The sequence below is a fragment of the Bombina bombina genome, chromosome 2 (assembly GCF_027579735.1).
Source record: "Bombina bombina isolate aBomBom1 chromosome 2, aBomBom1.pri, whole genome shotgun sequence".
In the NCBI taxonomy this organism is placed as follows: domain Eukaryota; kingdom Metazoa; phylum Chordata; class Amphibia; order Anura; family Bombinatoridae; genus Bombina; species Bombina bombina.
In genome coordinates, this window is record NC_069500.1 from 36,835,333 (window position 1) to 36,862,285 (window position 26,953).

Genomic DNA, 26,953 nt, shown 5'->3' on the forward strand with positions numbered 1-26,953 from the left:
ATTCCTTTATTTTAGACGCCGCTTTGCAGTTAGCGAGATTAGCGGCGAAAAATTCAGGGTTTGCAATTGTGGCGCGCAGTTCGCTCTGGCTAAAGTCTTGGTCGGCGGATGTATCTTCCAAGACAAAATTGCTTAATATCCCTTTCAAAGGTAAGACCCTTTTTGGGCCAGAATTGAAAGAAATTATTTCAGACATCACTGGGGGAAAGGGCCATGCCCTCCCACAAGATAGGCCTTTCAAGGCTAAGAATAAGTCCAATTTTCGTTCCTTTCGCAATTTCAGGAACGGACCGGCTTCCAACTCTGCAGCCTCTAGACAAGAGGGTAACGCTTCCCAGACTAAACCAGCTTGGAAACCAATGCAAGGCTGGAACAAGGGTAAACAGGCCAAGAAGCCTGCTGCTGCTACCAAAACAGCATGAAGGGGTAGCCCCCGATCCGGGACCGGATCTAGTAGGGGGCAGACTCTCTCTCTTTGCTCAGGCTTGGGCAAGAGATGTTCAGGATCCCTGGGCACTAGAAATAGTCTCTCAGGGTTATCTTCTAGAATTCAAGGAACTACCCCCAAGGGGAAGGTTCCACATGTCTCACTTATCTTCAAACCAAATAAAGAGACAGGCATTCTTACATTGTGTAGAAGACCTGTTAAAGATGGGAGTGATACACCCAGTTCCAACTGTGGAACAAGGTCAGGGGTTTTACTCAAATCTGTTTGTAGTTCCCAAAAAAGAGGGAACTTTCAGACCAATTCTGGATTTAAAAATTCTAAACAAATTTCTCAGAGTTCCATCGTTCAAAATGGAAACCATTCGAACAATTTTACCTACAATCCAGGAGGGTCAATATATGACTACCGTGGATTTAAAGGATGCGTATCTACATATTCCTATCCACAAAGATCATCATCAGTTCCTAAGGTTCGCCTTTCTGGACAAACATTATCAGTTTGTGGCTCTCCCATTTGGACTAGCCACTGCTCCCAGAATTTTCACAAAGGTGCTCGGGTCCCTTCTATCGGTTCTAAGACCAAGGGGCATTGCAGTGGCACCTTAGCTGGACGACATTCTAATTCAAGCGTCGTCTCTTTCCAAGGCAAAGGCTCATACAGACATTGTTCTAGCCTTTCTCAGATCTCACGGGTGGAAGGTGAACGTAGAAAAGAGTTCCCTGTCTCCGTCGACAAGAGTTCCCTTTTTGGGAACAGTAATAGATTCTTTAGAAATGAATATCTTCTTGACAGAGGTCAGAAAATCAAAGCTTCTAAATGCTTGTCAAGTTCTTCACTCTATTCTGCAGCCTTCCATAGCTCAGTGCATGGAAGTAGTAGGGTTGATGGTTGCAGCAATGGACATAGTTCCTCTTGCTCGAATTCATCTAAGACCATTACAACTGTGCATGCTCAAGCAGTGGAATGGGGACTATACAGACTTGTCTCCAAAGATTCAAGTAGACCAGATGACCAGAGACTCACTCCGTTGGTGGTTGTCCCAGGATCACCTGTCTCAGGGAATGAGTTTCCGCAGACCAAAGTGGGTCATTGTCACGACCGACGCCAGTCTATTAGGCTGGGGCGTGGTCTGGGACTCCCTGAAAGCTCAGGGTTTATGGTCTCGGGAAGAGTCTCTTCTTCCGATCAACATCCTGGAACTGAGAGCGATATTCAATGCTCTCCGGGTTTGGCCTCAACTAGCGAAGGCCGGATTCATAAGATTCCAGTCAGACAACATGACGACTGTAGCTTACATCAACCATCAGGGGGGGAACAAGGAGTTCCTTGGCGATGAGAGAGGTATCCAATATCATCAAATGGGCGGAGGATCACTCCTGCCACCTATCTGCAATCCACATCCCAGGAGTAGACAACTGGGAGGCGGATTATCTGAGTCGTCAGACTTTCCATCCGGGGGAGTGGGGACTCCACCCGGAGGTGTTTGCCCAGTTGACTCAATTATGGGGCATTCCAGACATGGATCTGATGGCGTCCCGTCAGAACTTCAAAGTTCCTTGCTACGGGTCCAGATCCAGGAATCCCAAGGCGATTCTAGTGGATGCATTAGTGGCGCCTTGGTCGTTCAACCTAGCTTATGCGTTTCCACTGTTCCCTCTCCTTCCCAGGCTTGTAGCCAGGATCAAACAGGAGAAGGCCTCGGTGATTCTGATAGCTCCTGCGTGGCCGCGCAGGACTTGGTATGCAGACCTGGTGAATATGTCATCGGCTCCACCATGGAAGCTACCTTTGAGACAGGATCTTCTAGTACAAGGTCCATTCGAACATCCAAATCTAGTTTCTCTGCAGCTGACTGCTTGGAAATTGAACGTTTGATTTTATCCAAGCGTGGGTTTTCAGATTCAGTGATAGATACTCTGGTCCAAGCCAGAAAACCTGTGACTAGAAAGATTTACCATAAAATATGGAAAAGATATATCTGTTGGTGTGAATCCAAGGGATTCTCCTGGAGTAAGATTAAAATTCCTAAGATCCTCTCCTTTCTCCAAGAAGGTTTGGATAAGGGATTGTCAGCGAGTTCTTTAAAAGGACAGATTTCTGCTTTATCTGTCTTGTTACACAAACGACTGGCAGCTGTGCCAGATGTACAAGCTTTTGTACAGGCTTTGGTCAGAATCAAGCCTGTTTACAGACCCTTGACTCCTCCTTGGAGTCTAAATTTAGTTCTTTCAGTTCTTCAAGGGGTTCCGTTTGAACCCTTACATTCCATAGATATCAAGTTACTATCTTGGAAAGTTCTGTTTTTGGTTGCTATTTCTTTTGCTAGAAGAGTTTCTGAATTATCTGCTTTGCAGTGTGATCCACCCTATCTGGTGTTCCATTCAGATAAGGTTGTTTTGCGTACCAAGCCTGGTTTTCTTCCAAAAGTTGTTTCCAACAAGAATATTAACCAGGAAATATTTGTTCCTTCTTTGTGTCCGAATCCAGTTTCGAAGAAGGAACGTTTGTTACACAATTTAGATGTAGTCCGTGCTTTAAAGTTCTATTTAGAAGCAACAAAGGATTTCAGACAAACTTCTTCTTTGTTTGTCGTTTATTCTGGTAAGAGGAGAGGACACAAAGCTACTGCTACCTCTCTTTCTTTCTGGCTGAAAAGCATCACCCGATTGGCTTATGAGACTGCCGGACGGCAGCCTCCTGAACGAATCACAGCTCACTCTACTAGGGCTGTGGCTTCCACATGGGCCTTCAAGAACGAGGCTTCTGTTGATCAGATGTGTAAGGCAGCGACTTGGTCTTCTCTGCACACTTTTGCCAAATTCTACAAATTTGATACTTATGCTTCTGCGGAGGCTATTTTTGGAAGAAAGGTTTTGCAAGCCGTGGTGCCTTCTGTTTAGGTAACCTGATTTTCTCCCTCCCTTCATCCGTGTCCTAAAGCTTTGGTATTGGTTCCCACAAGTAAGGATGACGCCGTGGACCGGACACACCAATGTTGGAGAAAACAGAATTTATGCTTACCTGATAAATTACTTTCTCCAACGGTGTGTCCGGTCCACGGCCCGCCCTGGTTTTTTAATCAGGTTTGAAAAATTTCTTTCTCTATACACTACAGTCACCACGGCACCCTATAGTTTCTCCTTTTTTCTCCTAACCGTCGGTCGAATGACTGGGGGGCGGAGCCTGAGGAGGGGCTATATGGACAGCTTTTGCTGTGCTCTTTGCCATTTCCTGTTGGGGAAGAGAATATTCCCACAAGTAATGGATGACGCCGTGGACCGGACACACCGTTGGAGAAAGTAATTTATCAGGTAAGCATAAATTCTGTTTTCAATATAGTACCGGGGGAATTGAATTTTCAAATGACTCTTTGTTTTTTTGTTATTTGCATTTACCATGCTGTCCCAACATTTTGGGAATTTTGGGTTGTACTTTAAAATCACATTCTATATGATTTATCTCTTTTGTGGAATGAACTTGTAATTGTTTTCTCCTTTGTCTTTACATAGAAAGAGCGATTTGTCAAACTCTTAGACCAGCTGCACAATTCACTGAGAATTGATCTCTCCATGTACAGGGTAAGCACTATAATAAGTGACAAAGGACATGATTGCAGCCTGGGATAAGAAAGTGTTTTTACTCATTAATATGTTTCACATCTGCTTCTGAAACCATTGTTATCTTCCTAGTAAATCAGCTGTAATATTCTGCTATTAGTAAAGTAGAGCAATCTTCGGTGGCCTCTAGTTTCCTCTAATTTTGCACCAAGCAGCTCAAAGTGATATTTTTTTCTGTTTCTGAGAAATTAATATATCTGCCACAAAACTATATTATGGGAACTGGGTTGTAAGAAGTACAATGTATCAAGATTACATCCTATAGCCCATTGTTTGGCTTTCAAATGAGAATTTGCTATGGTGAAGTTTATATCTAAGAATATTCTTTCTAACACCTGTAGTTGGCACTTATGTACTGTATACTCTTGCAAGGAACTGTGTGTTATAAGATGGGGGTCCTGCTGTGGTCTTGAGTAGCTTATTTACAGTGCCACGTAAAGCTGGAGAGTAGACAGTGTGGTTTGAAGGGACTTTAAAAGGTTAAAGGGACATTGTACATTAGATTTTTCATTGCATATATTATTTGTAGATGATCCATAGCCCATCTGGGAGTGTTTTTGTAACAATGTATAATTTTGCTTATTTTTTTTTAATAACGTGCTGATTTTCAGACTCCTAACCAAGCCCCAAAGGGTCAGATGTATACATGCGTTTACAGACTCCTGTTTATGTTTATGTGTCTTTTCATATGCAAGGAAGGGGAGGAGGGAGTGTCTAGTCTTTGTTGTTTTACCAGCCACTTTCAGTGGGTGTCACAGCCTAACCTCATCAACAGTGCTAAACTGGGAGCTCCTAAGTAAGTTTTTAAAAGGTTTTATACTGGAGTTTTATATGAGTATCTGTGCATATTCTTCTTTATAGTAGTATATTACATGCAGTTATATACAAATTGCTGTATACTGTCCCTTTAAAGGCCAGCAGCAATCTTCAGCACTACTCTAGTGGACAGCGTCTGATCACAGACCTGTAAGTGGCAGATTGCACCAGGAACCTCAGGAGATATCTCAGACGCACTCAGTGAATATAGCTCAGTCCTGGGGAAGTGTGTTTTATGAATGTGAGTTTCTGTGCTAGGTGTAACATACAGTTTTCCTCTTTTAGCCATTATAAATAAGGCAGTTTTGTTTCTTCTAAAAATGGAAGATTGTTCTAATGCCAACATAAGCTAGCAGTGGCCAGAGTCCTTAAAGCGACATAAAACCCAATATTTTTTTTCTTTCATGATTCAGCGTGATACAGTTTTTAATAACTTTCCAATTTGCGTCTGTCATTAAATTGCTTCATTCTCTTTCTGAAGGAGCAGCACTGCACTACTGGGAGCTAGATGAACACATTGAGACAATGACAAGAGGCATAAATGTGCAATCACTAATCAGCAGCTATCTCCCAGTAGTGCACTGCTGCTCCTGAGCCTTTTCATTAAAGGGACAGTCAAGTCCAAAAAAAACTTTCATGTTTCAAATAGGGCATGTAATTTTACACAACTTTCCAATTTATTTTCATCACCAATTTTGCTTTGTTCTCTTGGTATTCTTAGTTGAAAGCTAAACCTAGGAGGTTCATATGCTAATTTCTTAGACCTTGAAGGCCGCCTCTAATCTAAATGCATTTTGATAGTTTTTCACCACTAGAGGGCATTAGTTCACGTGTTTCATATAGATAACATTGAGCTCATGCACGTGAATTTACCATGGAAACAGCTCTGATTGGCTAAAATGCAAGTCTGTCAAAAGAACTGAAATAAGGAGGCAGTCTGCTGAGGCTTAGATACAAGGTAATTACAGAGGTAAAACGTGTATAATTATAACTGTGTTGGTTATGCTAAACTGGGGATTTGGTAATTAAGGGATTATCTACCTTTTAAAACAACAGAAATTCTGGTGTTGACTGTCCCTTTAAGGCATACCAAAGGAAGGAAACAAATTAGATAATAGAAGTAAATTGGAAAGTTGTTTAAAATTGTATGTTGTATCTGACTCACGAAAGAAACACGTGTCTCATGGTGTTAGTGTAAATAACAGATATCAGGAAGAAAATCCTTTACTTAGGTTCAGAAAAGTCATAAATATTTCCAGGAGCCTCTGACATATATATACTTTGCTATTCTCCATAAACTCAGGGTTCATGTCTACATCAGAAAGCCCACATGCAAAGTGACTGAGTTACAGGCAAAGAGACCAGGAGAAAAAAGTAAAGTTAACAATAGGAAGTACATTGGAGGGATTTCTTTCATGTAATTGGCAAGAGTCCATGAGCTAGTGAAGTATGGGATATACATTCCTACCAGGGCGGGCAAAGTTTCCCAAACCTCAAAATGCCTATAAATACACCACCCACACCCCCCACCACCCCACAATTCAGTTTTACAAACTTTGCCTCCTATGGAGGTGGTGAAGTAAGTTTGTGCTAGATTTCTATGTTGACATGCGCTTCTCAGCATGCTGAAGCCCAGTTCCTCTCAGAGTGCAGTGAATGACAGAGAGATGTGAAGCGAGTATTACCTTTTGAATACAATGATCATCCTATCGGGGATCTATTTCTTAGGTTCTCTATCGGTCGTAAAGATTCTTCTCCTACCTCCCTTTTTAGATCGACGATATACTCTTATATACCATTACCTCTACTGATTCTCGTTTCAGTACTGGTTTGGCTATCTACTTTATGTATATGAGTGTCTTTTGGTAAGTATGTTTCCTTTTATTTATGACACTCTCAGCTATGGTTTGGCACTTTATATCTAAAGTTCTAAATATATGTTTTATACTTATATTTGCCATGATTCAGGTTAATCAGTTTATTTCCTTCTTACAGACTGTCAGTTTCATTTTTGGGAAATGCATATATAAAAATATATATATATGTTTTACCTGAAATTTTTTCAATTGACTTTTCTTTCTAAATTGCGGGCTGTTAGGCTCACGGGAGCGCTAAATGCTATAATTTATTGCGTCATTTTTGGCGCAAGACTTTTTTGGTGCAAGAATTACGTTTGTTGACGTTATGTCGTCATTTCCAGCGTCTTAGTTGGCGCCGAGAGTTTGCACGTAGTTGCGTCATCTATGACGCTCGTGTTTGTTGCAGACATTTTTGGCGCCAAAAAATATTTGTCAGTTTGGGCATCATACTTGGCGCCAGATTTTGACATTATTTAAGTCATTATTTCTTTTTGCTTCTGGTTTCCAGAGGCTTATTTTGTTTGCATTTTTTCCCATTCCTGAATCTGTCGTATAAGGAAATTGATAATTTTGCTTTATATGTTGTTTTTTCTATTACATATTGCAAGATGTCCCATGCTGATCCTGTTTCAGAATCTACTACTGGAATTCTGCTGCCTGATGTCGGTTCTACCAAAGCTAAGTGCATTTGTTGTAAACTTGTGGTAACTGTTCCTCCGGCTGTAGTTTGTGTTAGTTTTCATGATAAACTTTCTAAAGCAGATAATATTTCCATTAGTAATAATCCATTACCTGTTGTTGTTCCTTCAACATCTAATGTTCAGGATATTCCTTTTAATGTGAGAGAATTTGTTTCTAATTCTATTCAGAAGGCCTTGTCTGTTATACCACCTTCTAATAAACGTAAAAGGTCTCTTAAAACATCTCATAATTTCGATGAATTTTTAAATGACCGACAGCATTCTGATTTATCTATCTCTGATGAGGATCTATCTGGTTCAGAAGATTCTGCCTCAGATATTGACACTGACAAAACTTCATATTTATTTAAAATGGAGTATATTCGTTCTTTATTTAAAGAGGTGTTGATTGCATTAGATATGGAGGAGACTAGTCCTCTTGATATTAAAACTAGTAAACGTTTGAATTCGGTTTTTAAACCTCATGTAGTTATTCCAGAGGTTTTTCCAGTTCCTGGTGCTATTTCAGATGTAATTTCTAGGGAATGGAATAGTCTGGGTACTTCATTTACTCCTTCTTTAAGGTTTAAAACTGTACCCTTTGCCATCTGATAGATTGGAGTTTTGGGAAAAGATCCCCAAAGTTGATGGGGCTATCTCTACTCTTGCTAAGCGTACTACTATTCCTACGGCAGATAGTACTTCTTTTAAAGATCCTTTAGATAGGAAACTTGAATCTTATCTAAGGAAGGCTTATTTATGTGCAGGTCATCTTCTTAGGCCTGCTATTTCTTTGGCTGATGTTGCTGCGGCTTCAACTTTTTGGTTGGAAACTTTAGCGCAACAAGTACCAGATCCTAATGTGTATAGCATTGTTAAGCTTATTCAACATGCTAATAATTTCATTTGTGATGGCATTTTTGATATTGTTAGAATTGATGTCAGGTATATGTCTTTAGCTATTTTAGCTAGAAGAGCTTTATGGCTTAAAACTTGGAATGCAGATATGACTTCTAAGTCAACATTGCTATCTCTTTCTTTCGAAGGTAATAAATTATTTGGTTCTCAGTTGGATTCTATTATTTCAACTGTTACTGGGAGGAAGGGAGCTTTTCGTCAGAATAAGGAACAGAAATCTGACCCTTCCCCTAAAGGAACGGTTTCCAATTGGAAGCCTTCTCCAGTCTGGAATAAATCCAAGCCTTTTAGAAAACCAAAAGCAGCCCCCAAGTCTGCATGAAGGTGCGGCCCTCATTCCAGCGCAGCACTATGAAAGCAGGACTATTCCGTGTCATTTCAGTGAGATGTTCTCATTGCTTGAGCTGCATTCTCAGTCCAGGTGACAGTTTAACTGGAGACATGACATGGCATATACATGTGCACATCTAATGAAAAACTTTCTTCTCTTTAGAATGCTTGTTTTGTATTTTCCCCTGAACCATTGCTTACAGTTTGTCAGGGTTTTTTTTTTTTGGATTAGCAACATCAGCCAAATTGTTCACAACATTTTTAGTAGTGCTCACGAGTCTCATCACAGCCACAAGCCATCTCGGGGAGACTATACTAGGACAAATAAATCATGAGATGATGACAATCATATCATTCTTTGCTCCTAAATAACCAATTAGTGTTTCTCTGTTACAGTAAAAAATTTAACAACTGAATCCCAAACCTTCACCCATGTATCTTTACTGTAGTCGCATATAGCGATAATATATTTAATTTGTTCCACTCCTTTTATCTGTAAACTTTAAAGATTTTCATCCTTAAGGCATAAGGTCTAGGATGTCACTAGTGGAACCCACTTAATCATCTCATTTAATGATGACAATGACTATAGATGCCGGCATCTACACCTGGGGAGAGCGATATGCGGGCAAGAGAAAAAGAAAGTATATAATGATCTAAACCTTTGGACACTGAAAAATCTTTATATCAAATAAGATATCATCTCTGCAGTCACAAGAAGGGCAACTACAATGATAAAAACCAGGATCATTTCTTATGCTGAGTGCATCCTCTGGAATTCACGTATTGGGAGACAAACCTTCTCCAGTAAAAGATGTACCCCCTTGATAATGTTCTGTGATGGAATTTGATGGAATATACAATTATATGAAATGAAGAGCCTTGTAATACTCATTTGACCAGAGTTACACTATGAAACATCAGGCTTGGATATGGTTAGCAGACTTTTAAGTCCCTTTAAAGAGATATTAAATTATATGTGCGCAAGTAAGCGCTGTAATGCAAACGTATACTGTATAGTAACAAATATAAGCAGTAAAACTATCATAGCAGGAGAATATACTTTATAAAGCTTCTTGAGTGTGTTTGTTATCTCTTTGGCTGTGGACCTTTTAGTGATGTGTTACAACCAGTAAGCTCCTGCGCTTATTAATAGATAAAGTCCAGGAAAAGCTGGAACATAAATGACACAAATAACATGCACATTTTGATGTTTACAATGCATAATTAAAGGGACATTAAATGCAAAATGTAACTCCTCATATAAGGTTTAGTTATGCATGATGACATCAGTTTTCATTGCACTTACAATATTTATTTTGCATGATTGGCCTGTACTTTGAATCTGAAAATTGTAGTTTTCTCTACCCCCCCCCTCCACCTTAAGAGGCTGTTGTTAATTCCATATAACTCCTAGCTCATTTATATCTGTCCTTAATTGGATGAGATAAGATAAATACAACTCCGGAGGCTCTTCAAGGGGTTGGGCCTTAGACTGCAAAATGTCAGTTTTAAAATGTTTTTAAAAATATTTATTTTTTGGTTTGGTGACTTAGTTCTGATTCATTGATAAAAAAAATATCAGTAATGTAAAGCCCCATGTGTTGATTTTGGTTTGTTCTATTGAATTGCAGCTATGTGTCGATCACTTTGATTAACTAAATATCCTTTCCCCATTTGCTTTGATCCTTAAGCCACAAACCATCATCCCATATACAAAGGATTGTATGTTATTGCAAGTTAAAATCTGTACCATTAAACCTGGCCTTATACTGCCATATGGCATCCCATGAAAGGACCGCTGAGACTGTATCACAAGCATGTGGCATAAATATAAACACTAACATATTTTGGCACACTGAGCAGAACGCGTATTGCAGCACTGTGACTGGATATTAACAGTTCTTAAATAATAAACCAGTTACCATCTGTTATTTACATGACTCCAGCAGAACATAAAATTGCACTGTAGACAAAGACTAAATGTTTACCAGCACAGTCACTGGGCATACTAATATAAACAAACAGGCAGTAAGCTTAACTTAAAGGGACAGTCTACACCAGAAGTTTTATTGTTTAACCAACACGGTTATATTAATAGACTTTTTACCTCTGTGATAACCTTGTATCTAAGCATCTTCTGACAGACCCATGATCACATGACTTTTTAGTTATCTATTTAGCCAATTAGTGCAGAGTCTGCAACAAGCCACGGGCGTGAGTACAATGTTATCTATATGGCTCACATGAACTAGCAGTGAAAGCTTATAAAAAAGGATGTGATATGAGGCTGTCTTTAATGGCTAAGAAACAGACGGAAATATAGATTGGAGATTGGAGTATGGGGTTGTGACACAGTTACTCTTAGTGCAAAGTTAGTCACAAGCCTGTCACAGGGACCGGTCCCTTAGCCTCCTCCTGTTGGGTTGTCAAGAGACTCCTTACAGTGATCCTCTGCTGTGACGTACACAGCACTGGGTAGGCTCTACTGAAAGGAGTCATTTCTTCAGTAGATAAGCACAGTAGAGTGAAGCAGTTCATGCAAGTACATCACTGAAGCCCACAGTAGGTACAGTTTTTTACACAGTACATCATAGCTAGGGGATAAAGTTATTAGACATTTTACACCACTTCATATATGTTAGTCTATGGGGCCTATTTATGGGTTTGGTAAAAAATAAAGAGGGCGCTTAAAAAGCTCATAGGACCCCTAGCGAAATATTCAATTGAAATTTGGGAAACTACTTCTATTTACACCCACTGTGTAGTTAAAAACATTATATATATATATATATATATATATATATATATATATATAGTATAAATTAGCCCAAAAATTAATTTGTGATTAAGACAACTATTAAGTATATAACACAACTAGTACGTGTTCTAATTACTTATTTATAAGTTCAGATTGTCCTAAGTATTTTATTCAGACCGTCATAGGTCTTAATTCCTTCAAGGACTATGTGATTCTATGATTATATAATTACAAACTTCGCTAAGTGATCCCATAAATAAACGACTTATAGTGCTTTTGGAATGCTCAAATAAACTTTATCAATACCATAAAAAATATACATTTAATAAAAAATTTTGAAAAATATTTAAGCTAATTGAAAATATCCACTTTGGGATCTAGTGGCTTTAAAATACATACATATGCATAAGTAAATTTTACAAGATGTTACTTTCAAAAGGCAATCATATAAAGCAAAATTTCATTGGAAGGCAATCGGAGATAAATAATTAATCCGTAGCAAGCTTAAGGTGACAATCACAAGGTACAGTCTCAAAACCACATCAGAGAATAAACGAAGTCCAACAAATCATAATCCATATCAGAGATATGTCTCAGTCCAGGAAATATTTATTCCGTATGTGGATACTTCTTCATTAGCTAACAAATTTCTTACTAGGTATACCAGAAAATCTTTATTATCAATTCAGCTTTGGCAAGTCTTACCGATTCTCCTCCCGGTTCTTTGACCAAAAAAGAGGTGTCTCTCTGTCCTAAACCTTGGAGAGTCTTACCTCCTGTCTTTTTTATCCTGTTGTTTAGAGGATCTCACCTCAGATCTGATTAATTAGCCTTGTTTGGTTCGCTCTGATGTCACGGATGCGTGTCGGGGAGTCTCCTGGAGTTTTCTTTGTTACTTGCACAAGTATTGAATAGAACCCTCTACCGATGCCTGTTGTTATACCTCTTCTTAAGTACCGCACACTAGTACATATGTATGCTGGTCTTATTAAGAGTATCAAACACAGACACGGATCCTGCAGGTTCACTTTATTTGGTGTAATATTGGGTTATTCGTTCTTTCACAGCTTCTACGCGTTTCACTCGTATCTCCGGCCTTTTTCAAGATGCTGTGTAGAACTCCCGCTCCTTCTTTTAAATCTCTGCTTGCCATCCTATTGGTCTGGTGGTTCTTAAAGGGTCATTATTCACTCATTTTTTCTTTGCATAAATGGTTTGTAGATGATCTATTTATAAAGCCCATAAAGTTTGTTTTTTAAAAAAATGTATAGTTTTGTTTATTTTTAAATAACATTGCTCTGATTTTCCGACTCCTAACCAAGCCCCAAAGTTGTATTTGAATACCGTCAGCTACCTTCTCCAGCTTGCTCCTGTTTGTGTAAAGGGTCTTTTCATATGCAAAAGAAGGGGGGGGGGGGAGTGTCTCATTTCTCACTTGCAGTGTGCTTTCCAACTGCCTTTTCAACAGAGCTAAACAGAAAGCTTCTAAGTACGTTTTTTTTTTTTTTTTTTTTTTTTTTTTTTTTAAATATTTTTATTGAAGCTTCTGTTTCACATTACAATATATTGAAGTGTACATATTACAGGAAGGCAGAAACTTACATATTTTTGTTTTGAACAAACATTGAACAAGAAAAATAATTAAACAAACAAAGTGACTTAACTTAGTGCAACCATGTTCCGCAAGCCATCTCTACCAGTTTCTTGTGTTATCAGATGTTTTACCTAGTTTATAACTCCATTTTTGCCCTTGACGTAACCATATCCCAATCCCCCCAATTGAACAACCAACTATATATTGCTAATGAATGACTCCCACATGACCTTCATCTGCACAAAAGTATCTCTCCTGTTAGTTCTCATGTAAGCATATTCTTCAAGAGACATTATAAATTGAAACTGGGAGTACCAAGTGGCCATGTTAGGGATATACTGAGATTTCCAGTTCTTTGCAATCAGTTTTTTTAGACTATTGCTGGCAATAAAAATCAATTTTCTTTTATATGTTGGGAGTTTGCCTGGTATGATGTTGAGTAACCAAATGCGGGGGTCAGTGGGCAATGTCAGCTCAGTTATTGTGTTTGTCGCTTTAACCACAGAGGCCCAGGTTGGTGCTATTCCTGGGCATTGCCACCATATATGCATCATAGTCCCCTGGTCCCCTCCGCATCTCCAACACTTGGGAGAGGCCGATGGAAACAGTTTGTTATTTCTCGTTGGAGTAAGGTACCATCTCTGTATTAGTTTAAAATTTAGTTCTATAAGGCTACTAGACACCGAAACCTTGGAAACATTTGTAAAAATTTTGAATATATCATGTATAGTTAGTTCAGTATCCAGTTCCTCATTCCACCTATCTAGGTAATATGGAGTGTACCCTACTGGAGGTTTTTGAAGCATTGCATATACTAAAGATAAAGTTTTTCCAGCGGGGGAATCTGTGTGACACAGGGATTCGAAGGGTGTGAGGGTTCTTAGCAGGTTAAGTTTATCAGGGTGTTTGAATATGTAAGAGTGACATTGGCGGAGAGTAAACCAACACCTAAAGAAGGTCCGGCCCCTCTCCACCAACTCGTTTAGAGTGAATAGTCTTGTCTCATCTCCCAAATGTAATAACAATAAAGCCCTTAGGGGTCGATCTATGCATTTAATTTTTTGTAAGAGGCCAATAGGTATTTCGGGGTTTTCTGTAAGAGGAGTGAGTGGAGAAAATTGTGAAGTAATGTTTGGGTATTCCCTCAATATTTCCTTCCATATTGATAGGGTTTCCGTTAATATGTCATTCTGTTTGAAGGCTGGGGTCAGGTATGGAGTTGATTGCCAGCATATCGTTCCCATATGTGATTTTCCTGCTATGTCGTGTTCTAACACTACCCACTTCTTAGTCTCATAATTCCTAAACCAGTCTACAACTCTTTGCAAAAAAACTGCATGTCTGTATTTCTTTAAGTTAGGGACTCCCAGTCCTCCTTCTTCTACGGGTAAGCACATAATTGTCTTGTTAATTCTCGCTTTCTTTTTATCCCATATAAAGTCAAAGATTTTATTCTGTAATGAGGATATGAAGTCTTTAGGCAGGGGGATGGGGAGTGTTTGTAACAAGTATAATACCCTAGGAAGTATGTTCATTTTGATCGAGTGTATCCGGCCCAACCATGAAATTCTTTTAGATCTCCAGGAAGAGAGATCGGCTGTGATGATCCTCTGTAGAGCATCATAGTTAGCCCTAAACATTTCCTGGTTGGTTGTTGCTATGTAGATGCCTAGATATTTTAGGTTTTTTGTATGTACCCGAAAGGGGCATGTTTGCTTAAGGCGGTTTAGATAATCAGGGTCACCGTGTACCATGAGCATCTCCGATTTAGTGTTATTAATAAGGAAATTTGAAGCGTGAAAGAACGTATCAAATTCTGTCATCAAGCGGGGTACTGAGGTGACAGGGTCTGGTAGGAAAAATAAAACATCATCCGCGTATAGTAGTAATTTATGTGTGGTGTCGTGTATGTGGATTCCGGGGATTGTATCGTTTTTTCTAATAGTACAGGCCAGTGTCTCTATAACGCATGCAAAAAGGAGTGGGGATAGGGGGCACCCTTGTCGAGTACCGTTAGATATCTGGAACGGGGTAGATAGTATTCCGTTAACTCTAATTTTGGCTACTGGGGAGCTGTACAGGGCCATAATTTTAGATATGAAGTATGATCCCAGTCCAAACCTCTCCAGGGTGGCTCTCATGAAGTGCCAACAGACGCGGTCGAACGCTTTTTCCGCGTCCGTTGACACTATCGCTGATGGTTGGTTAGTGTGGTTAATATAGTTCAGGATATGTAAGGCCCTCACAGTGTTGTCGCGTGCTTCTCTGTGTTGTATGAAACCCACCTGATCTCCGTCTATGATACTTGGCAACACTTGGGATAGCCTATTTGCCATAAGTTTCGCATAAATCTTAATATCCGAATTAAGTAGAGAAATAGGTCTAAAGTTTTCTACTCGGTCTGGGGTTTTCCCGGGCTTGGGTAGGACTACTATATGTGCTTCTAATGCCGAGGATGAGAAAGGGTCAGTTTCGGATATCTTATTAAAAAGTTTCTGTAAGTGTGGAACCAGCAACATTCTATAAGTTTTATAGTAGCCGTTCGTATAACCGTCCGGCCCTGGTGTCTTACCATTAGGGAGGTCTTTTATAACTGCGAGTATTTCAGATTGATCAATTGGCTTACTCAAAGAATCCTGCTGGTCTGGGCTAATTTTTGGGAGGCTAATGTTGTCTAAGTATTTCTCTATCAAAGTGGATTTGTGTTTCTGTTCTGTTAGGGGGTTTGGTAATGTGGGAGTAAGGTTATATAAGTTCTTATAGTATTCCCTAAAGGAGTTGGCAATCTGTTGAGATGTGTAAACTTTCTTCCCCTCATTATTGTTAATGGATAGGATAAATCTCTTATTCGACTTCCGCTTTAGTTTTCTTGCGAAAAGGGAGCTACTCTTATTGTCATTTTCAAAGTACTTTTGTTGTAATTTGAATGCTTGCTTTTTACATTCTGCATGTAGCATGTCATTAATGCGTGATTTACAGTTAGCAATGTTTTGTGTTATTGTCAGGTCCGTCTGGTCAAGACCTCTCTGTGTTTCTAGAATACTAAGCTCATTAAGTGTGTCTTCCAGTAATTTTCTAGCAAGTTTATCTTGGTGAGATCTAATACTAATCATCTCCCCTCTAACTACCGCCTTGTGTGCTTCCCATGTTAATCTGCTGTCAAAGTCATTGTCGTTATTAAAAAGGAAATATTCTTCTATTACCTTACCAATTCTTTCAGTAGCGATCGGGTCTGTCAGCATTGTGTCATCCATTCTCCAGATATACTGGTGCATGGGGGTATGTGACCATTCCAAAGTACATTCAACCATGGCATGGTCAGACCATGCGTTAGGTGAGATCTCAATTTTAGTTACTCTTGAAAGGTTGGTGACATCTAGCATAAAATAGTCAAGCCGAGAGTGTCTACGGTGTGGGTTAGAGTAAAAAGTGTATTCTCTGGTTTCTTGATGTGTGATTCTCCATGCATCATGTACAGTAAGGTCTTTCAGGTTTTGTTTCACTGAGTTAATAACTTTGTGGGGTACAGAGGACAGACCGTTTGAATTATCCCAGTTTGGGTTCAATGTGAGGTTAAAATCCCCGCCCATGATGATAACTCCTTTTGCTACTTCAAGAATCATGTTAGTAAGATGTTTAAAAAAAACATCTTGTTTCAGATTGGGAGAATATACATTTACCAGGGTGACCATAGTGTTCACCAATTTGCCTATTATAATAAGAAACCTTCCCGATTTATCTTTAATTTTTTTGATAAGGGTGAAGGGAACCCCCCTCTTAATTAGAATGGCTACCCCATTAGTTTTTATAGAGTTAGAGGCATAATGTGTATCCCCAAATTTATACGAGAAAGTCTTTGGGTCTTTACCTGACAAAAAATGTGTCTCTTGCATAAAAATGACATCGCCTTTGCGGCGTATTATGTCTCGGATGGCTATGTTACGTTTATGTGGGCTGTTTAACCCTTTGGCGTTAGTTGTTATAAATTTTAAGCATTTACTTGACTGAGACATGGGGTTGATTTCTAGTTAGACTCTTTAGTAACATTATGGGGTTGTAATGGTTGATCTCAGCATACATCAAAACCCGCCATAAATATGTTGGTAAACCTATGGGCACATGAACATATATCAGGGCCAAGAGCATATATACAAAAAATTCGTAGTGACATTGTGTGATGGCTGTGGAACAAAACAATAATTTCAACTGATAATATAACAAAATTATACAACAATAACAATAACAATAAACAAAACAATAAACCATGGATATGTCATAGGACATGACAAGTGGAGTGAGGAGTGCGCAGCTTAGACTCCATTATTTGTGGACATATATAATGAGATAAGAGATAGATAAACAGTACCAGTATAACCTTGATGGGGCCCCTTGTTGTTATATGCTGGTTTAAAACTCAAGGAGCAGAGGATTCTATATAGGGGAAAAGGGTTAGGCACCCTTAGTTTGTCTGAGAAGTCAAGTTCCATTTCTTCCAAGACAGAAACCATGTCCAAAGTCATTTAAGTAGTTTATATTGTGTAACCCAACTACATAGGAACTGTCTTTGTGAAAGCTAAGTTCAACAAATATCAATATAACCTGTAAATGCAAAAATTAGCTATAACTGTAAAGATCTCACCCATTTTGGACGAAGAGGGAATATTCAGGTCGCAGAGTCCATCTGTTGATCTGCTTGTGATGTTGTAGCTTTAACACTGCTTTTCTTGTACGAAACTTTTGTCCAACTTAAGTTCTTGGCTTTGCTTGTCGCTTGACTCTCGGTGTTAAGGCCTTTTATTGATACATCTGTGATCCTGGGCATTTGGAACTTGATATTTAGGGCCTTAGAAAGCATGTCCAAGTCCTCCGGTGTCTTGTAAGTGTAGGAATGACCTTCATGTGAGATATATATGCTAAATGGGAAACCCCATCTATATTTTATAGATCTTTCTTGTAGGGCTTTAGTGATGAAGCGCACATCTTTGCGTTTTTGAACTGTGGTTGGGCTCAGATCCAGATACACTTGGATTGAATGGTCCAGGTACATAATATTTTGGGATTTTCTATATTGTAGCCATATCTTCTCTTTGTCATTAAAGCGTAGAAATTTTAAGATAACATCTCTGGGTGGGGACCCTGGGGGAGGCGGAGGTCTGAGGGCTCTGTGGGCTCTTTCCAGTTCTAAGTCTGGGGCTTGCGGGTTTTGAAGAATAAACTTGAAAAAACCTTGTAAATATTGATGAAGTTCGCTAAAAGTAATAGCTTCTGGTATGCCTCTTATGCGTATATTATTCCGCCTCCCCCTATTGTCCAAATCTTCTACTTTGTCTTGCAGAGTTTCGATTTGTGAATTAGATACATTGGCATATGTAGATAGGTTATCGTACATTGTACTTAGAGAATCCTGTGAGTCTTCCACATATTCCATGCGGTGCCCCAGGTCCTTTATGTCTTTTTTCATATGAACCAGTTCAGTAGTGATCAATGCTTTAAGTGCGTCAAAGTCTGCTTTTGTGGGCATATTAGCTATGTTATCTCTGAGTTCTTTTATACAGTCATCAGACATGGTTGTTGTTAAAGAGGGCTCTTCAGAACTGATTGTTGTAGATAGGGGCTGATCTGTGTGAGATAGATTAGGGGATAGTGCTCCTTGGAAGAAACTGCTAACAGATTTAATGGTAGAGGTTTGCCCTTTCTGTACCTTATCAGGCCTAACAGACCTTCTAGACATGATATTTATGATGTAGATAGGGAGCTATATTCAGATTCTGCAGGTCGCCTTATTTGCTTCTGAGGGGTATAGTTAATATGGTGCCAAATATAACCATTATTAACCTGCTATATTCAGTTAATCAACTTTGCCATCCAGCAAGGATTCTTGAGTTAGAAGGTGTTAGTGACGTGTTCTGTATACGTTATGGCGGCAGATTTTGAGAACGGAGTTAAGAGCTCCTCTGATATATCGTGAGTAATTTCTTGCTCTGCCTGCCTTCTATCCCATAGTCTAATTCTTCATCTTAATATCCTGTTATTTCCAAGAAGTAGGGTTATGTGTATACGGCATTTTGGTAATATGCCACGCTGTGCTTGTCTTATATGTTATGCTCTGAATAGGGCAAGCGGCATTAGTGTTATGATTTCTGCTTAGCGGTCGTGTATTTGAATGCTTGCGGCCATCATACCTCTGTTCCCTGAAGCAAAGGACACCAAGTATGTGCGAGCGATAGCGGTTCTGTTTCAGCTTGAAGTCGGCCAAGATGGCGGCCGCGGGTCTCCGTGAGAGGGTAAACTGCTTCAAAATTATCCCCAAAGGTCTCCAATGTGGTATGTAAACATTCCTGGTGTCAGTGGGATTTCTTGTCTGGTAATGTAGATCGAAAAAAGTGACTCTTATCTGACTATCATTCTGAATGAGTCTAGTGCTGGCTCAGAGCTTCAAGGTTTAGCGGCCATTCACCAGCATGGCCAGACTCCGCCCTCCTAAGTACGTTTTTAAACCATTTTATACTGGATTTTTATATCAGTATCTGTGCATCTTATTCTTTATAGTAGTGTCTATTACATGCAGTTATATGAAAATGAGTGTATACTGTCCCTTTAAAGTGATATTCAGTATTATCGTTCTAGTTTCCTTAAAGTACTTATCTTCTCAGAAGATCACTTTTATATTCATATTTCCCTGTGTAACCATATAATTCAGGTCATTTAGTCACCAGATTATTGCCTTAGTTTTATGGGGCCTATTTATGAAAGGCCTGTCGGACATGATCCGACATTGCGGATCATGTCCAACAGACCTCGATGAATGTGGAGAGCAATACGCTCTCCGCATTCAGAAATGCACTAGCAGCTCTTGTGAACTGATGGTGCAACGCCGGCCCTTGCAGATTTGTGGCCAATCGGCCACTAGCAGGGGGTGTCAATCAACCCGATCGTATTCGATCGGGTTGAATTGCGGCAAAGTCTGTCCACCTCCTCAGAGCAGGCGGACAGGAAGACCGCTGCTCCATAACTTGTGTGTGGCGAGTCTGAGGGCTCCAAAAATCCAAAATAGGTAGGCAGCAAACTGTGGAATACAGTTATTTATTGAGCACAAACATAACAAAGTAGCAACGTTTCGAGAGTAAACCTCCCTTAATCATGCAATTAAGAACACTGATACAAAGTGAATTTATATACCATACCGCCACAAGAGGGCAGTAATGAGTATTCACAAAGTTAACCATTTCATATACTTAACACTAAGCAGTCCTTAAAACAGTGTTAGATGAACTAAACATAAAACAGAAGCATATGTAGATATTTTTTTTTATAAACAAAAGAATTAATGAAAAAATCAATTTATAAAGCTATACTCTAATAACTTTCCCTTTGTTTCAATAATAGATTTATGTCACCACCCCTCCTTGGTCTAGGGACAAATTCAATGATCTGAAAACGTAGCTGATTAACCGCATGTCCCATTTCTGAGAAATGACATGAGACAGGGGCAAGTACATTGTTGTTTCTAACAGAGCTCTTGTGTTCAATAATTCTATCTCTGATGGAGCGAGTAGTCTCGCCCACAAGGGCATTTAACAAGATATACCACATATTGAGTATTGCAAGTATGGAACCCATCAATTTTATACCTTTTTACCAGATTTAGGATGAGAAAAAAAGATGACCCTTTGGTCATATTTCAACAGCAGGAACAGCCAAGGCAGGGAAAACAACCATTGCTTTTAACGGTTAAATATCTTTGTTTATCAAGCACATCTGTAGGCCCATTATCTGATCTTATTAACTTTTGTTGGATATTAACACCTCTTTTAAAGGCTGGCACAGGTACATCAGCAAATTCTAATATGTTAGGATTACATTGTTTTAAAATTCTCCAATGTTTTTTAATGATATTTTGTATTAAGTGGCTTTGAGAGTTAAACTCAGAGACAAAGAACATCCGCTGACTCTTGGACTTTTTGTCCCTTTTTGGGCCAAAAAGTCTCTCTCTTGGAATGTGTGATACAACATCCATTTATTTTTGAATTAGAGTCTGAGGATAGCCTCTCTCAATGAAGCGATCCCTCATTTCCCTCAATCTAAGATCAAATAGATTTTCATCAGTGACAATACGTCAAACTCTCAATAACTGACTTCTCGGTAAAGCTTTTAAAAGGGATAATGGATGAGCACTGTCAAAGTGCAATAGGCTATTTCGATCTGTAGATCTACCTTAAGGGAATCACCAAACTTGATAATTTTGGTATCTAAAAACACCAACTCCTCTTCACCATATATATACTATATATATGAGTAGTAGATCTGTTTAAATCATTAACAAAAGAAACAAGGGTTCCAACGTCGCCAAGCCAAATACCAAAGACATCATCGATGTAGCGCCACCAACAGGTGCCACATCGAATGAAGTCCAAATTAGAAAAGACAAATTTCTCTTCAAACATGTTCATTAATAAATTAGCATAATTGGGGGCAACGTTAGAACCCATAGCAGTACCTTGTATCTGTAAATAATAAACATCCTGAAATAAGAAGTAATTATAATACAAAACAAATTCCAATAATAAAACAAGGAACTCATTTTGAGCAGTAGAAAAATCCCCACTATTACTTAGAACAGATTTTACAGCCCCCACACCACTGATGTGGGTGATTGAGGTATACAAACTTTCAACATCAAGGCTAAAAAGGAGAAATTTACTAGTGCTTAACCCCAAAGCCTCAATTTTTAGCGGAAAATCACTAGTGTCTCTAAGAAATTAACTTGAATTTCTCTTGTAAGGTGTATCCAGTCCACGGATCATCCATTACTTGTGGGATATTCTCCTTCCCAACAGGAAGCTGCAAGAGGATCTCCCACAGCAGAGCTGTCTATATAGCTCCTCCTCTAACTGCCACTCCCAGTCATTCTCTTGCAGCTCTCGACAAGAAAGGAAGTAGCTAGAGAGATGTGGTGTTTTTATTTAGTTTATCTTCAATCAAAAGTTTGTTATTTTCAAATGGTACCGGAGTTGTACTATTTTAGCCTCATGCAGAAAGTAGAAGAAGAGTCTGCCTGTGGTTTTTGATGATCTTAGCAGGTTGTAACTAAGATCCATTGCTGTTCTCACACATAACTGAAGAGAGAGGTAACTTCAGCTGGGGGAATGGCGTGCAGGGTCTCCTGCTATGAGGTATGTGCAGTTTAAATTTTTCTAGAGAAATGAATATGCTAGAAAATGCTGTTAATACCGGATTTATTTAAGGTAAGCCTGATTACAGTGATTTAATAACGAATAGTATCATGCTTGCTGTAAAAGGTAATATTCTTATTACTTTCTCACATTACTAAAAAATAAAATGTTTGCTGGAAGTGTTTAAACATTTTTTTTTATACATATTGGTGATAAAACTGTATTGGGGCCCAGTTTTTCCCACATGGCTGGCTAGATTTTACCTAGGGATAGTTTTGTTAGGCCCTCTCACTGTGAATACAGGTTGGGAGGGGCCTATTTTCACGCCTAAATGCGCATTAAATTTTGCAGCTTGAGACAGTTTCCCTGATGGAGTCCCCTGAACGCTTAGGACCTCTCTAAAGGGTTTTTGTGCCTTTCAAAGTCGTTATATGGGCAGGTAGGGCCACAGCAGAGCTGTGGCAGTTTGTTGTGACTGTTGAAAAACTGTTTATATCGTTTTTTTGATCCGGTTTTGAAACTAAGGGGTTAATCATCCATTTGCAAGTGGGTGCAATGCTCTGTTAGTCTATTATACACACTGTAAAAAGTTCGTAAGATTTACTGCTTTTTATCACTGTTTTTCAATTTCTGACAAAATTTGTTTCTCTTAAAGGCACAGTACCGTTTTTATTTTTTGCTTGTTTACATTTATCAAAGTGTTTTCCAAGCTTGCTGGTCTCATTGCTAGTCTGTTTAAACATGTCTGACATAGAGGAAACTCCTTGTTCATTATGTTTAGAAGCCATTGTGGAACCCCCTCTTAGAATGTGTACCAAATGTACTGATTTTACTTTAAGTTATAAAGATCATATTCTGTCTTTAAAAGATTTATCACCAGAGGAAACTGACAAGGGGGAAGTTATGCCGACTAACTCGCCCCACGTGTCAGAACCTTTGACTCCCGCTCAAGGGACTCCCGCTCAAGAGGCGCCAAGTACATCTAGCGCGCCCATGGCGTTTACTTTACAAGACATTGCGGCAGTTATGGATCATACCCTTACAGCGGTATTGTCCAAACTACCAGGGTTACAAGGAAAGCGAGACAGCTCTGGGGCTAGAATAAATACAGAGCACTCTGACGCTTTAGTAGCTATGTCTGATATCCCCTCACAATATGCAGAAGCTGAGGTAGGAGAGCTTCTATCTGTGGGTGATTTTTCTGACTCAGGGAAGATGCTTCAACCTGATTCTGATATGTCAACATTTAAATTTAAGCTTGAACACCTCCGCGTGTTGCTCAGGGAGGTTTTAGCTACTCTGGATGACTGTGACACCATTATAGTGCCAGAGAAATTGTGTAGATTGGATAAATACTATGCAGTGCCTGTTTACACTGATGTTTTTCCAATACCTAAAAGGTTTTCAGAAATTATTACTAAGGAATGGGATAGACCAGGTGTACTGTTCTCTCCCCCTCCTATTTTTAAGAAAATGTTTCCAATAGATGCCGCTACACGGGACTTATGGCAAACGGTCCCTAAGGTGGAGGGAGCAGTTTCTACCCTAGTTAAGCGTACAACTATCCCCGTCGAGGACAGTTGTGCTTTCCTAGATCCAATGGATAAAAAGTTAGAGGGTTACCTTAAGAAAATGTTTATTCAACAAGGTTTTATTCTCCAGCCTCTTGCATGCATTGCCCCAGTCACTGCTGCTGCGGCCTTCTGGTTTGAGTCTCTGGAAGAGGCCTTACAGGTAGAAACTCCATTGGATGATATACTTGACAAGCTTAAAGCGCTTAAGCTAGCCAATTCATTTGTTTCTGACGCCGTTGTTCATTTAACTAAACTAACGGCTAAGAACTCAGGTTTTGCTATTCAGGCGCGTAGGGCGCTATGGCTTAAATCCTGGTCAGCTGACGTTACTTCAAAGTCTAAGCTTCTCAATATTCCCTTCAAGGGGCAGACACTATTCGGGCCTGGACTGAAGGAGATCATTTCTGATATTACTGGAGGAAAAGGTCATGCCCTTCCTCAGGATAGGTCTAACAAATGAAGGACCAAACAAACTAATTTTCGTGCCTTTCGAAACTTTAAGACGAGCGCGGCATCATCTTCCTCTAATACAAAACAAGAGGGACATTTTGCCGAGTCCAAGCCGGTCTGGAGACCTAACCAGGCTTGGAACAAAGGTAAACAGGCCAAGAAGCCTGCTGCTGCCTCTAAGACAGCATGAAAGATTGGCCCCCGATCCGGTAACGGATCTAGTAGGGGGCAGACTTTCTCTCTTCGCCCAGGCTTGGGCAAGGGACGTCCAGGATCCCTGGGCGTTGGAAATTGTGTCCCAGGGATATCTTCTGGACTTCAAAGCTTCTTCCCCAAAAGGAAGATTTCTCCTTTCACAATTATCTGCAGACCAGATAAAGAGAGAGGCATTCTTACATTGTGTTCAAGACCTCCTAGTTATGGGAGTGATCCACCCAGTTCCAAAGGAGGAACAGGGGCAAGGATTCTAATCAAATCTATTTGTGGTTCCCAAGAAAGAGGGAACTTTCAGACCAATCTTAGATCTCAAGATCCTAAACAAGTTTCTCAGGGTCCCATCTTTCAAGATGGAGACTATTCGAACCATCCTACCTATGATCCAGGAGGGTCAATACATGACTACAGTGGACTTAAAGGATGCTTATCTTCACATTCCGATACACAAAGATCATCATCGGTTTCTCAGGTTCGCCTTCCTAGACAGGCATTACCAGTTTGTGGCTCTTCCCTTTGGGTTAGCTATGGCACCAAGTATCTTTACGAAGGTTCTGGGGTCACTTCTGGCGGTCCTAAGGCCGCGGGGCATAGCAGTAGCCCCTTACTTAGACGACATTCTGATACAGGCGTCGAATTTCCAAATTGCCAAGTCCCATACGGACATTGTTCTGGCATTCCTGAGGTCTCATGGGTGGAAAGTGAACGAAAAGAAGAGTTCTCTATCCCCTCTCACAAGAGTTTCCTTCCTGGGAACTCTGATAGATTTTGTAGAAATGAGGATTTACCTGACAGAGGCCAGGTTGTCAAAACTTCTAAATTCCTTCCGTGCTCTTTATTCTACTTCTCGCCCTTCGGTGGCTCAGTGTATGGAAGTAATCGGCTTAATGGTAGCGGCAATGGACATAGTTCCGTTTGCCCGCCTACATCTCAGACCGCTGCAACTCTGCATGCTCAGTCAGTGGAATGGGGATTACACAGATTTGTCCCCTTTACTAAATCTGGATCAAGAGACCAGGGATTCTCTTCTCTGGTGGCTATCTCGAGTCCATCTGTCCAAAGGTATGACCTTCCGTAGGCAAGATTGGACAATAGTAACAACAGATGCCAGCTTTCTGGGTTGGGGGGCAGTCTGGAACTCTCTGAAGGCTCAGGGGTCATGGACTCAGGAGGAGGCTCTCCTTCCGATAAACATTCTGCAACTAAGAGCGATATTCAATGCTCTTCAGACTTGGCCTCAGCTAGCGGCAGTGAGGTTCATCAGATTTCAGTCGGACAACATCACGACTGTAGCTTACATCAACCATCAAGGGGGAACAAGGAGTTCCCTAGCAATGTTGGAGGTTTCAAAGATAATTCGTTGGGCAGACATTCACTCTTGGCCCCTATCAGCTATCCATATCCCAGGAGTAGAGAACTGGGAGGCGGATTTTCTAAGTCGACAGACTTTTCATCCGGGGAGTGGGAGCTCCATCCGGAGGTGTTTGTACAGTTTATTCAACGTTGGGGCAAACCAGAACTGGATCTCATGGCGTCTCGCCAGAACGCCAAGCTTCCTTGTTACGGATCCAGGTCCAGGGATCCCAAGGCAGCGCTGATAGATGCTCTAGCAGCGCCTTGGTCCTTCAACCTGGCTTATGTGTTTCCACCGTTTCCTCTGCTCCCTCATCTGATTGCCAAGGTCAAGCAGGAGAGAGCATCAGTGATTTTGATAGCACCTGCGTGGCCACGCAGGACTTGGTATGCAGATCTGGTGGACATGTCATACTTTCCACCATGGACTCTGCCTCTGAGACAGGACCTTCTACTTCAGGGTCCTTTCAACCATCCAAATCTATCATAAGATATGGTGTAAATATCTTCATTGGTGTGAATCCAAGCGTTACTCATGGAGTAAGGTCAGGATTCCTAGGATATTATCTTTTCTCCAAGATGGATTGGAGAAGGGTTTGTCAGCAAGTTCCTTAAAGGGACAGATTTCTGCTCTGTCTATTCTTTTGCACAAACGTCTGGCTGAGGTTCCAGACGTGCAGGCGTTTTGTCAGGCTTTAGTCAGAATTAAGCCTGTGTTTGAACCTTTGCATTCTATAGATATTAAGCTCTTATCTTGGAAAGTTTTGTTTTTGGTAGCTATCTCCTCGGCTCAAAGAGTTTTGGAGTTATCTGCTTTACAATGTGATTCTCCTTATCTCATTTTTCATTCCGATAAGGTAGTGTTACGTACCAAACCTGGTTTTCTATCTAAGGTGGTATCTAATAAAAATATCAATCAGGAGATTGTTGTACCGTCACTGTGTCCTAATCCTTCTTCAAAGAAGGAACGTCTTTTACACTATCTTGATGTGGTTCGTGCTTTTAAGTTTTATTTACAAGCTACTAAAGATTTTCGTCAAACATCTGCATTGTTTATTGTCTACTCTGGACAGAGGAGAGGCCAAAAGGCTTCGGCAACTTCTCTTTTTTTTTTGGCTAAGGAGTATAATACGCTTAGCTTATGAGACTGCTGGCCAGCAGCCTCCT

General features: G+C 40.0%; 1 protein-coding gene across 1 annotated transcript in view; it reads left to right on the forward strand.

The window, feature by feature from the left end:
* UNC13B (unc-13 homolog B) overlaps positions 1-26,953 on the forward strand; it is a gene marked incomplete in the record, with an annotated part of 1,551,453 nt that overhangs the window by 1,151,120 nt on the left and 373,380 nt on the right. Inside the window, 1 exon segment of the mRNA XM_053701016.1 lies at positions 3,958-4,026. Within this exon segment, the coding sequence (XP_053556991.1) occupies positions 3,958-4,026 (69 nt within the window).